This window comes from Pteronotus mesoamericanus, unplaced genomic scaffold (assembly GCF_021234165.1).
Source record: "Pteronotus mesoamericanus isolate MK-2021 breed Mesoamerican mustached bat unplaced genomic scaffold, CSHL_Meso_final contig_163, whole genome shotgun sequence".
NCBI lineage: Eukaryota > Metazoa > Chordata > Mammalia > Chiroptera > Mormoopidae > Pteronotus > Pteronotus mesoamericanus.
Window position 1 is genome coordinate 6,178,256 of NW_026555064.1, and position 12,794 is coordinate 6,191,049.

General features: G+C 37.4%; 1 protein-coding gene across 1 annotated transcript in view; it reads left to right on the forward strand.

Moving 5' to 3' along the window:
- The window catches only part of TTC29 (tetratricopeptide repeat domain 29), a 116,963-nt gene that overhangs the window by 76,549 nt on the left and 27,620 nt on the right, over window positions 1-12,794 (forward strand). The window contains exons 7-9 of the mRNA XM_054595697.1: window positions 1,944-2,035; window positions 10,390-10,513; window positions 12,336-12,564. Of these exons, the coding sequence (XP_054451672.1) occupies window positions 1,944-2,035; window positions 10,390-10,513; window positions 12,336-12,564 (445 nt within the window). The remainder of the gene's footprint in view (window positions 1-1,943; window positions 2,036-10,389; window positions 10,514-12,335; window positions 12,565-12,794) is intronic.

The following is a 12,794-nucleotide window of genomic DNA, read 5'->3' on the forward strand; positions in this document are numbered from 1 at the left end:
CATTAAATTTACGGAGCCTTCCTGGCCCGAATGGATAGGGCATGAAAGAACTGGGCCTGGAAACCAAGTCTTCCCACTGTAAGATTAGTGCTCATCCCACAGCCGGCTCTCCGAGGGAGCTCGTGTAGAACCAGGTCTGCAGCCCACGCCAGCCCTCAGAGGGGCGGGCTCCCCGGCCCGGGGCTCCCCGGCCGCTCGGCACGCCGGTGTGGCGCAGGAGCCTCGGCTCTGGCACGCCTGCCTTGCCGTTACTACCCTCTGATCCTCGGGCGCAGGAGTCACACCGCTAAGATAAAATCCTGCGTGTCGCTGTACTTCTCCAGGGCCCGTGGCGGCCAGGGCCACGGGCGAGTGGCGCAGGGTGAGCACCCTGGGAGCCGCGCAGACGCCTGCCTCCGGCCACCGCTGGTTCGCACAGCGACGCCCGTCGGCGGCCTGTACCGCGGCAAGGCCTTGAGGGCCGCAGGCCTTCTCTTCCACGGAAGCTTTCCTAGGGTCTGACGTAGCACCTGGCACACAGTAACAATATTTGCCGAAAACAAGCTATTTTGGGCACAAAAATATAATATCCAATCTTAAAGTTCCAGAATGTCATATAAAATAGATAAGCCAAAAAAGATACTAGAAAGGCTCTTCCTAAACTTTTATATTTGGATTCGGTAAAGCCTCTCATACATTCACAAAATTCAGGGGTTTTGCCCCTTAACTTAGAAAGGTCTATGTCAAGTGACATCTGACTAAATCTAGGTGTTATCAGTTATGCAAGACCAAGTAAGAAGAATATTCTCAGGTTTATAGAAGGATTATTAAAAGCCTTAAAAATAAGAATTAAAAATTTGAACTTGGCAGCTTTCATGGGAGTTAAAACACTGGGTCAGTGTGTGTCAGTGAGGAAGTTTAATATCAGTATGTGCCGAGCACTCATTTGGTAACCATACCAAACCCAAAATCTACGAGGTGTCACAGTGGCCTTATTGAAATTATTTCCCAAGCATTAACTTTTAGAAACTAAAAACGAATGTGAACACTGCCCCTCATACCAAACCCTCTGAGCTGCCGAGGCCAGGACGTGGCCCTCGGCTCATATTTATGCCCTTCCTCACGCTGACTCTCTCCCAGCGCTGTCAAATGACGTTCACCAATTCTGTCTTAGAAAATGTGCAAAAAGGATTTGCATAGAGGTCTTTGGAGATTTCCTGTGTCCTCATGTGTGTAATAGGTTGGATCAAGTAACAATAAAGGAAGAAGAAAGAATGGGGATTTTGCTTTACGTATTTTTCCTCCTGGCCATTGAAAAGGAAAAAGAATAAAACAGAAAATTATATCACATAGATGATGTCAGTGTTAAATTAAATTAATATCGTGCATTTGACTGTGGCAGCCATAATCTTTTGATTATTGAAGAGATTGCTGGTAATGAAGTACATTTGTAAGAAATATTTTTAGTGTATACTGAATACATGTACAAACTGTGAGATATGCATCTAATAAAATGATAGATTTAGAAATTGCCTGGCACCTCTATTCATGCTTTTCAAACAGCTATTTATAGAAAGAAAAGTGATATTTAAGCTACCATAGTAGAATATTATAATCTGCTTTCTATTACCTAGGTAATAGTCCCATATTTTAAAATAATGTTGCAAGCCATTCAATTATTTATTCACACCTAAGTTATATAAATTGGAAGATTTTTGGATTGTGCAGGAAAAGAATTATTTCCACAAAAGTAAGACCTCACGGTCGTGGCTTGAAGAGGTTGCTGTGAAACAAGTTATACTATAGATAAAAATAAACCAACCCAACATGAATTTTTAATAAACAAAAAATACTTTATGGAGACATTAAACGCAACTATTAATTTTAATCTTTTCTGTTATGAAATGCAGCATCAGTGAGTCTGGCCAAGCTCTCTGTTTAATAGGTATCTCTCTTCCTGATAGGTCCTCGGCGCTTACAGCAAAGTCTCCACGGAGCTGGACGATGATCTCAGCCTGGCGAGAGCCTACGAAGCAATAGCCAAGGTCCTGCAGAGGTAAGTTAGCACATCCTTGTCTTCCTGTCACTGTGAATTCACTCAGCTGTGAAAGACTTAAATTGTTTGAGGTCTGTCGCTTTCCATTACTGCCTGCTTAAATTTCAAGCAGTGCCCTTCTGAAGTGACCCTTTCATCGTAAGTTATTTTAAATGAATGCGGTATTTTTAAATATGCCCCTAAATTCTCCTTTATCTGTTGCTCCTTTGTATTATTTTGTTTTTGATTTTCTGTAAGTTTACTGATGACCTTGAATGAAAGGGGAAAAAAATCAGGTCACCTCTCATAGGTTACAAAAGCAGAGAGCACAGAAATGGGCAGTATGCTTCAGTAACTGTGGCTCAGCATAGCCTTTCCAGATCGCGTCTTTGAAGGAACTTTCCATTTATGCTCCAGTCATGCTGCTTCCATTAAGACATCTCTCCTTTAAGCGTAGCTGGAGAAACAATTGGGTGCAAAAACACTATTTCTAAAATTTCACTTAAAACCGAAAATTTAAGAAAAGTATACGGGAAAAATTTCTGATTCAGATTTTTCCGTGGAAAATATATGATCGGCCCTTCGTTCATTGTATTGTCTTCGTTGTATACTACATTAATCATTGCACTGTCTTACAGCATTATTAGCATTATAATTCAAGCCAAGATAGTCTAAGAATAAGGAAAGATCTCAAAGTTAAGGCCTTTGGTTTCTGGGAGTTATCTTATATATAGTATGTAGCTTTTTAGTAATGGTAGTAGAAATAATAATAATAATAATAATAATAGATATAGATTGTGTCAAGTTCTAATTTCTTCCCATTTTTATTTCACTTGTAAATATATACAGGGCAGGGTTTTAAAAGATAAAATTGTTATTTGAAAGGCATTTAAAGCATTAACATGCCTAGTGAAGTAAAAGTAGATCATTGTTGCCATTGTCAATATATGCGGGGAGAACCTGTGGGTAGGTGCACTCGAAATCACGCACCATGAAATGGGCAAATATGTTGAAAGAGTCTCCAAAAAAATATTCGCTGAAGCCAGACCCAGCCTCTCACGACAATGCCAGGTGGTTCACTGATATAGACGGGTTCCTAGGACACTCACCTAGCGGAGGAAGCCTGTCCTACAAGGGGCCCACCCTCCAGAAGATAATTCTATTTTGGGGGCCCCCTTTTGTCATAATCATTAAATAAATAATTAATGACATATTAAACTCCAGTGCCAATGAAATGAAAGATGCCCTACAAAATACCAAATAAAATGCAAAGCAGATGTCACTAGAGAAGTGGTTAGGGACATGGACATATTTATAAGGAGAGAATGAATGTTTGCTCAAGGGAGGCAGAGTGCGTGAGTGCTGCGGTCACTCCAAACAAAGGTCGGTGACTAACCCATGGAGGATCAGCCCAGGTTTCCCTTACACTTTTACTTTGCAAATAACAAGTGGAAAGAAGCGAACGTTTGAATACAAAGAAGAAATCTGTATTTCACTTACTGTCTATTTGGAACACACACACTTTGTGCCCTTTTGCCCAGCTCATTTTGATTTTTTTAATTACTTGACTCTAGTGTTAGCACTGCCCCGAATCAGTAAAAAATGGTTGGATTATTTGTCTTGCTCTTCAGCAGCAGACCTGACCTGAGTCTGTACAGTTAAATAAATGCATCCCTTAGCGTGTGCATAAAGTAATTTTTACAAAATGACATTGTGTCCCAACCTAACTAAAGAGATAAAATTCCAGGGAAAAATATTTTCCCTTATAAAACATATTGAGAACTTAACTATGTTGCAGTAGGACCAGAAAAGTGTTGCAATGCCCCTTTGGTTACAAAAATATAATTATTTTTGAAACTTCTAGAGATCTGTGGTTACCTTAAAATAATTCTCACCTTTTAACTTGGTGTTTCATCTGGAATATTTTAGTATCTTCACTTCAGGACTTGAATTCTTGGTCTATACAGTAAAAGTTAAGGGAGAGTTGAACAATTACTGGTAAATATTGGCAATAACAACAAGAGAAAACCTAATGTTTTGATTTGGCTGCTTAAGTATTACTCGAGGTTCAGGTATAGAAAAAGATCCCGTTATCTCTGATGTATCATGAAGTAGGGTGTGTTTTGGGTAGTCATAGGGACACTTCTATCCCAGCATTCTCAGTCTAGCAGCCTGCCTTGGGGCTGACATAAAATAGACAAGAAGATTTATCCCTATCTCACTTTTATACCAAATGAAATGAATTCCACTTATAAAAATCCTCATCTACTAAATTGCAAATGAAGCCGTCAGTGACTTACATGGGAGACGTGGGGTTTTAATTTTATAGTGTTCTGCAGTGCACAAGAACACAGGAGCTGCTTCTTCTGGGGCCTTCAGGGAAAGTGCTCTGAGGCCACAGGAAGCTTGCCAGTCCTTGCTGGGCATGGGGGACAGATATGCGGCAGGTGTGCGCCTTGGCATATTCTCTCACCATTCGAGCAGAATAACTCAAGAGGTGAACAGAGGTTTCAAAAAAACATCCTTTACAGGAAGACAACAGCACCTAAGATATCTAAGAAGCCATATTCAATCAAGTCCACTGCTTATTAGGAATGCTTTGATATGAATTTTGTGGTCATTTTAAAAAAATTTGCTTCGAGGGCTTGGCATTTTTTTGACCCATGCGCACATGCCCATACACATAGACACATATATGTATCCCTTTCATAGTCCTAAGTGGTCCTCAGATTAGGAGAAATGGAGCATAACCAAAATAAAGGAAATTATGGTGGTGTCGGCTGAGAAGTAAATCAAGCTGCATGGGAAGCTTAGCATCACCTCTAAATCTTTTTCTCAGCCTGTGCAATGGCACACGTTTCACTAATGGTAAGCCCTATCTCTATAAACATATTTTATCTCTTTAAAGGAAATGAAAGGGACAGCCACGTCTAGGATAAGTGTGTGTCTAAGGCCGTCAGCTGAACATGCATGAAAGGTGAATAAGCTTTAAGGCTGGAAGCTTCTAAAATGGTTATAAGAATTTATACTGTGGCTTCCATTGAAAAACGGAAGGACCTAGTAGTACAGAGTTGCTCATCTGATAAAGCCAGAACTCTCCCTGGCCTGAGGGTTATCGACGGAGGTTTCTGCAGTGAACAGGGTTTGTTATTTTTGCTATTGGTTTGAATAATATTAAGCAGCATAAGAGAAAATAAGCATTTGCAATGTCTTTTTTTCCTACTTGGAATAGTAGTGAAAAAGGGTCAATATTCTAAAATAATAACTATTGCCCATGACACAGCTACAAAAGACAGAACTATAGTCCATAAAACAAAGAGAAAATGAGTTGAAAGAAATTACCAAGTAAATATTATTATTATATGTAGACAGATAATTTGAGTAAGTATAGAGTGGGGAGGAAATCACCTCAATTTTTCTTACAGCATTTTTTTTGCCTCATGTCCTGAAATAATTCATTTACCAAAATGGCAGAGCTCTCCAACATAAATAGAATGGCTTTTATAGTGGAAAAAAAATTAAATTACAAAAATGAGAGTTGCTCAAGACATCTTGTTCTCAATTAGCTTGGGTTTATGCCATACCAATGATAAATTTTCATGTAAACCCAGGTTCTTTCTTAGAAAACTTTCCACAGTGGACATTTTAAATCAATCAGTAAAAAGTTTCAAGTGTGAAAATTACCTTTCTGTTATAGCTGAAAATTAATTTCTTCTTGCTTGAGAGAAATGACATGCCCTAGTAATTTTCATATATTCTTTAAAGTGGAACATCCAGGCTTTGATGCGAGATCTCCTAAAAAAATGACCCCCCAAAATACATCAAAACATTTCTATTAATTCATGAAATTAAGAATAGCTTTTTACATTTTCTCCTGTCACTGATTCCATTTGCCTTATTATTTTCATCTGTGGCCTACAAACTTGGTGGCACAATCAACAAGCCCCTGAGTGGCTGCTTCATCTCTGCTCTATTTGATTTCTTCTCTCTGAGTAAATGATTAAGTTTTCATGCATTGGTTCAACCAAAATCTATGTTCACTCAACCACATCCTTTATTGATTACTTCTACTGCAAACAGTAGGCCAAGTGTGATATACATAATTGGACAGTTGTCAGGGGATGTGGGTGTTAACCATCCCGTGTTCCCAGCTGGAAACTGGAATCACCTTGATACACAAATATTCTGCACTGTTTCATTCTCATTCTTTGGACCGAGGAGTCCTGTTCCTCAGAATATATGTTTTTAACTCTCTAAGGTCTGGCTGAATGAATTTAATGATTATACCATATAATATGCTGTTCAAGTTGCACCTGTGCACTGCATATAGAAAACTGGAATTAATATTTGTTTAACATTTTAACCTTGTCCTTTAACTCATTCAGATAATCTGTAGCTTTTCTGTGAGAGAAATATTTGGTTCTTTACCTTCTAAAGAAAGGCTAGCTTCTACATCTATGGATAAATTTTAAATTTAGAAATCCTTAAAGCAACATATAATGTTTATATTTCAGATTCCGTGTTAACAGCTTTGCTGGCTATAGAGCTGTGCATTCATTGAGTGCAGCATATAATTTATAATGGAAAGACTTTTCCTGTAGCATTATTTGTTAGAACAAGTTCCAGATACTTTTAGATGTTTTGGAGATCTGTTGCTCCTCTGGGAGAAAAACCACTCGACTCACCCAGCAATAGTTTTATTTATACTATTTTGTATTTCTTATTCACTGAACTTGTTTTTTTGTTTAGTGGGTTGTTTCTTTTTTGTATATGTTGTGATTTAACAATCCTCAGCAGGCCAGACTTAATCCAAAATGTATTTCCATCAAAAATATATCAGCTTTTAGGAACATGAACATAAATAAGCTTCAGTGAGCCCATTTTAGCTAAATAAAAATAATATTTTTCTTAAGTTTTTAAAGTGATATGCAAAGAAGTCTCTACTTTTTTCTTATGTTATCATTTTTTGCTTGAATATTATAATCCAAGAAAGTGCTTGGAGAGTTGACAACAATTTGATAAAATATTTTAGTCCTAGAAACATACAAGTTTGCTCAAAATTCTAAGTAGTGTTATTAATATTTTTATTTTCATACTCTTGAGCTCTCAATACCATTTTAGTTATTCCACAAAGCAAATGTTTAAATTCAAGTAGTAAGTGCAGCCCTTATGGTATTTTATTCCATGAAGTATTCCTCAAACAATTCAAAATCTTTTTCTGGAGAATTGAGCTAAGCCTAAAACTGGAAGAGGATTATTCATAATTTTGTTATGAAAAAGTGCAAATAGAACCATAAAAAGCAATATTAACTTTGGGAATGTAAAATTTCATTCTATTTCTGATATGTAGACCATTCTTTTACCAATAAGAAAGAAAAAAAGAATGCATTTGATAGGACCTGATACTCAAGTAAACAAACAGTGTTAGTTCTTTGACCCTGCCCCCTAGAAAATAGACACCAGAATTTCATTTACCTCTCTGTCTTGGAGAGTGTCCGTTCAAATCATGGTGTTTCATTCATTGCCTAATGAAAGATTTTCAAAAAGTACTGCTTAGCTAATTTGACTCTTCTCAGCTGGTGGTAAATTCTACCAAGTAGAGAGCTATGGGCATAATAGCTTTTTACTTCACTGAGAAGCAATAATAACACTAGCTGTCAATTAATGAATCTCTACTATGTGCCAGGCTATGCATATATGTAATTTTTCATCTCACACTTTGTGGCCATTTTTAAAATGAGAAAACTGAAGCTGAGAAAGAGTGAAGATGTGTTCAAAGTTATTCAATTAAAAAGCCAAGCTGAGATTCAAGCCTAGATCTTTCTAATATCCACCATAATGCACTATAACTATAAATCAATGTACCTTATTTTTACAAACATACCACAGCTTACCTGTGAAAATGAATGTTGTCATCGTCAAATCTTGGGAAGTTATGCAAGTTGATACCTCTAATCCTGCCACCACCTGTTTAAAATTAACAGTCTTTTGAAACACTTTCTGAGCTTGTGGAATATTCTTTTGAATGATCCCTAAAGAGGAACATCATTGTTTGAGAGGTGGGTTTGATTTTTGCAAACAGCCAATGCATTTAGAGTCATATTTAGGGGGGAAAAAAGCATACACACACACAATCTCTAGGGATAACCCCATTTTTGGAACAAAAATTATTAAATTACTTATGAATGCTTTATAATAACACAACACTATGAAGATGTTTCTGAAAGAGAATCCTCATAATGCCATCAGCTTCATCATTAGGTGACATCTTTGAAGATAATCACTTGGAGGAAACTATCTTCTTTTGTATGCTTAGTAAGTCTGAACAATTGGAAATATGAATGTACAACACAGAGGGAAAATCAGGGCTAGAAATATAGATTTGCCATACATGTGCATATAGGAGTCAGGGCACACCATAGCACTATATGAAATTGCCCATAGTAAGCATTTAGTGGAGGGGAGAGGACAGATTGGACAGAACTCTAGAAAGAGCCAACCTGTGGATGGGCAGAGACTCCAATGTCAGTGAGATATCTGGGGAGATGAAGATACAAGACAAATGAGAAAACAGAGATCGGCTCAAAGTTCTGGGCACTAGAGAAGGAGAGACATGTGGAGCAATATGGGATGGTTCACAACAGGGACTCCCAATCTATGCATTGAAGACCTGGGTCAGGGCACAGGAAGAAGACGAGCGAGATTAGAGCAAGGAACCTAAGAACATATAAACACACTAAATATTTGATGCAGTTCAAAATTCAAACATGTCTCCCGCAATACATACTACAGTTTTTCAAATGTATAAAGGTGCTTTGAGTTCACCATTCCATTCCCTAGATTTAGCTCCAAATCCTTAGGGATCCAAATCCAAATCCACAAATCTGTCTTTTAAGATCAAATTTATGCTACAAACTCTAGACTTGTTCTTGCAGGGAGGATATTGGAAGGAATGTGCTCTAAGTTTCCAAGTACTATATACTATTTATATATGTCCATCACAGTAAATCCCACATTATGAATTTATAGATTTATCTCTTCAAATTGACAGTGAAACTTTTTAAGAACAGGAACAATATTCCCTAGAAAGTAGGGTACTAGGGCATTTGAGAGTCTCTGAAAGGTTTCTTGATGTCCTGAAATATCCAGAAGACAGGAGGTTACAGTCAAGAACTTCAAACGTCCAATGACTGAGGTTCTCAGGATTTACCTGGGAGCTTGACTTGTATGTGTACTGCATAAGTGTTTCCCATCCCAAACTTTTACCATTTCTTCGTTCAAAAATAAATGAACGCCTAGTATATACCAAGCAGTCTGCTGGAAATGATGTCTTTCTGAGCATTTTGTCAGTATGTGTAACACTTGTATGGGTAACTTTGGTGATGCCTGAGACTTCACTGCTGAGGGACACTTACAAAAACAAACTACCATTCACCTTTCATAAACTTGTAAAAGGTTTTACTTAAAAAGTAACAGCTTTATTAAGATATAATTCATATATCACATAATTCGCCCTTTTACAGGTTTAGTTCAGTAGTTTTCAGTATATCTACAGATTTGTGCACCTATTACCACTATTTAATTTAAGATCATTTTCATCACCCTGAAAAGAAACCCCATACCCTTTAGCAGCCATTCCCTTCCCTGCCTCACCCCAGCCTCTGGTAAGCACTAACCTACTTTCTGTCTCTATGGATTTGCCTATTCTGGACATTTCATGTAAATGTAATTATACAATATGTGGTTATTTGTGAGTGGCTTCTTTAATTTAGCATGTTTTCAAGGTTTATCCGTATTACAGTGTATATCAGTACTTCATTTCTTTTAAAAAGGAATATTATGGATATTATGGATATACATAACCACATTTTGCTTATCCACTCATCAAATGACAGACATTTGGGTTATTTCCACTTCTTGGCTATGAAGAACAATGTTGCTATGAACATTCATGTACAAGTCTTTGTGCGGACATGTCTTCATTTCTCTTGGGTACATGTGGAGGAGTGGAGTAGCTGGGTCATGTGATACCCCTGTGTTAAAGCTTCTGAGGACTGAAAGTTGTTTTCCAAAACATCTGTTGCAGTTTACATTTCCACCAGCAATCATGGGGATTTGAAGGTTTAAATTTTAACATACTATATACTCTAACAAAATCAAATCACATATATTTGTAATTTTTAATATTTTTACTTTTAAATTTGTTTTAATATTTTCATTTTTAATATTTTCACTTTAAATTTTTAATTTTGTTCAGCTTTCATTATCCTGATAACCATTTTGCACTTTCTAAAGCAAAGACACATACTATCTTTTCTTCATTGTGATGTTAAGTGAAATGATGTCCCAATAGCTTCCTATTTTATTTGTTCTAGCCAAAGAAATATGACAGAAGCAATTAAATACTTGAAAGAATTTGTGAAAATTGCAAGAAACAATTTTCAAAGTCTTGATGTTGTGAAAGCAAGTACAATGCTTGGCGATATCTACAATGAAAAGGTGAGTGTACGTGTTTCTTGCTTATGGGGAAAAAATTGTAGCTTTAAAATTCCATTTCCATTTGATCCTCACTTTCCCCTAATCTGTTAGCAGAATGGCCCCCAGACCGCAGGACTCAGTTGACGCACAGGGAGTCGGCTGGGAAGAGACACACCTCTTTCTTCCTCTTCTTCCAGGACCCTAGAGCCATGTTGAGCCCAGTCACCACAAGCTGCTGACACTGATTCACATCTTCAAAGCCAATGCCGGGCCTCAGTAACTTCCTATTTCAAGAGCAGTTAAAATATTTAAATTCAAAGGGACTGCATCATAACAATTGGCTGGTATCTGCCAACACATGCATCTCTCTTGCTCCAAACCCTTGTTTCCAGCTGTGAAGCCCCTGCTAGGTCCATCAGGAGAAGAAAGGACAGTCCCAAAAGCAATTCTGAAGGAAATATGTAATTCTAGGAAGAGACTGGTCATGTGAAAGAAACGAGAAAGAGAAAAGCGTCTAAAATAAATGTCTCTCAATGCATTGGCCATGACAGATTTTTTACTTATTTTCTCCTTATTTGGTCTTAGTACAGAGATTCTCTCTTACAAATGGTATGAAAGAGGCTTGTTTCTCTAGTTAAAATTGCTTTTTGGGTCACAAGGAAGATCTATCCTTTTTGAGGGTAGTTATATTCTCAAATTGTGTTTATACTAATTAATCTTGTTTTAGAGGATATTTATGTAATGATTAAAAGTACCAACTCTGAGACCAAACCGCTTGGTTAAAAACCCAACTCTTTTGCTTATAAAATCTGTGGCCTGGGACAAGTTAAGCACCTGCTAGGCACCTCAGTTTCCCCACCTCATAAGGTTCTTGTGAGTATTGAGTGAATATATACATAAAGCACGTAGAATAGGGCCTGGCGGTGGAGTAAATGCCATCTGTGTAAGGGGCAGCTGTCATTATTCTCTCAACGCTTCCACGGTACCCTGCCGTTCCCCTTTTCCAGAGGCTCGGGGGGCTTAAGTGACCTCCCTACCCCAGGTCTCCAAGCCTCTAGGTAGCCATGGTATTCAAACCCATACTCTTAACCGCTGCAGGCTTTTATGTGCCATGTAATTGATTTTGATGATTTCAGAATTATTTGGCCTCTTTATTTAAAGGAGGTAGAGTTTGAATCAAATTGGAATGATTTTATAGTTATCTTTATAGTTATAACTTAAAATGTTGCAAAGAACTTGGAAAAGAGATAGTTTAAATGATCATTTGAGGTGCATTGGTCCTATCAGGATCATATTTTTAAAAAATATCTTATGTCCACATTCTTAGTCAAGAATGGCATGTGCGTGTAGGGAAACAAGACTAACAACTAATTCGGTGGACATATACATCTATATTGGATTAAATTGGTTGGGTGAAAATGACCTCATTGTGATTAAAAATTAAAGCTGGTTAAAAATATTTCATTAAGTAAATTCAATGCTACAAGTAAGAAAATCCATCCAAATCAGTGTCAATCTGGTCACGCTTCCCAAACTTCTTTTTGGTTGAACCAAATGAAAAAATTCTGATATTTGAACATTTTTTCCCCAAAACTTACATTTCACACAGTTCAACCTGAAAGAAACAGCTTTGTTAATGAGTTAACTTCAAGAATTGCACTGTTAGTCATCACACGCATAAAAAGAACTGTATTCTAACAGAGACCCTGCTTGCCATCACTTCCTCCTTGAGGATGAACTGCTCTAACTGTTGAAAGAACAATGTGGTACTTGCCAAGGTGGGAAGAGAGGTGGAATGGTAAAACCAACCGAGAAAAAAAAATCACTTCTCTTCTATTTGTAGGGATACTACAGTAAAGCTTCGGAATACTTTCAGCAAGCCTTTGACACAACAGCAGAGCTAACAAACATGCCTCTCCTGGAAGAAGCAAAAGTGCACTATGGAATAGCAAAAGCTCATCAGATGATGCTGACAGTGAACCATTATATAGAATCTGCAGATCTCACCAGCCTTGACTACCTGCTGTCATGGAAGGAGAGCAGAAGTGGCATCGTGCCTGATCCCATTATTGGTAAGGCATTAATTGTTTTTTTTTTTTTTTAAAAAAACTTTAGTTTTTGTATCATTCTTAATGGCCAAGTCCTTTTCATTGTAAAAGTTTATTCAATCATTGGTGATTTTAATTGTATGGGTAATTTTAATTTTATTTACTCATTGCTACATGAAGAGTGGATGTACTTTTGTGCTATATCGTACCTTCAGTTTTTAAGGAAAGCATAAAATTGTGGTAATGACGCCTTC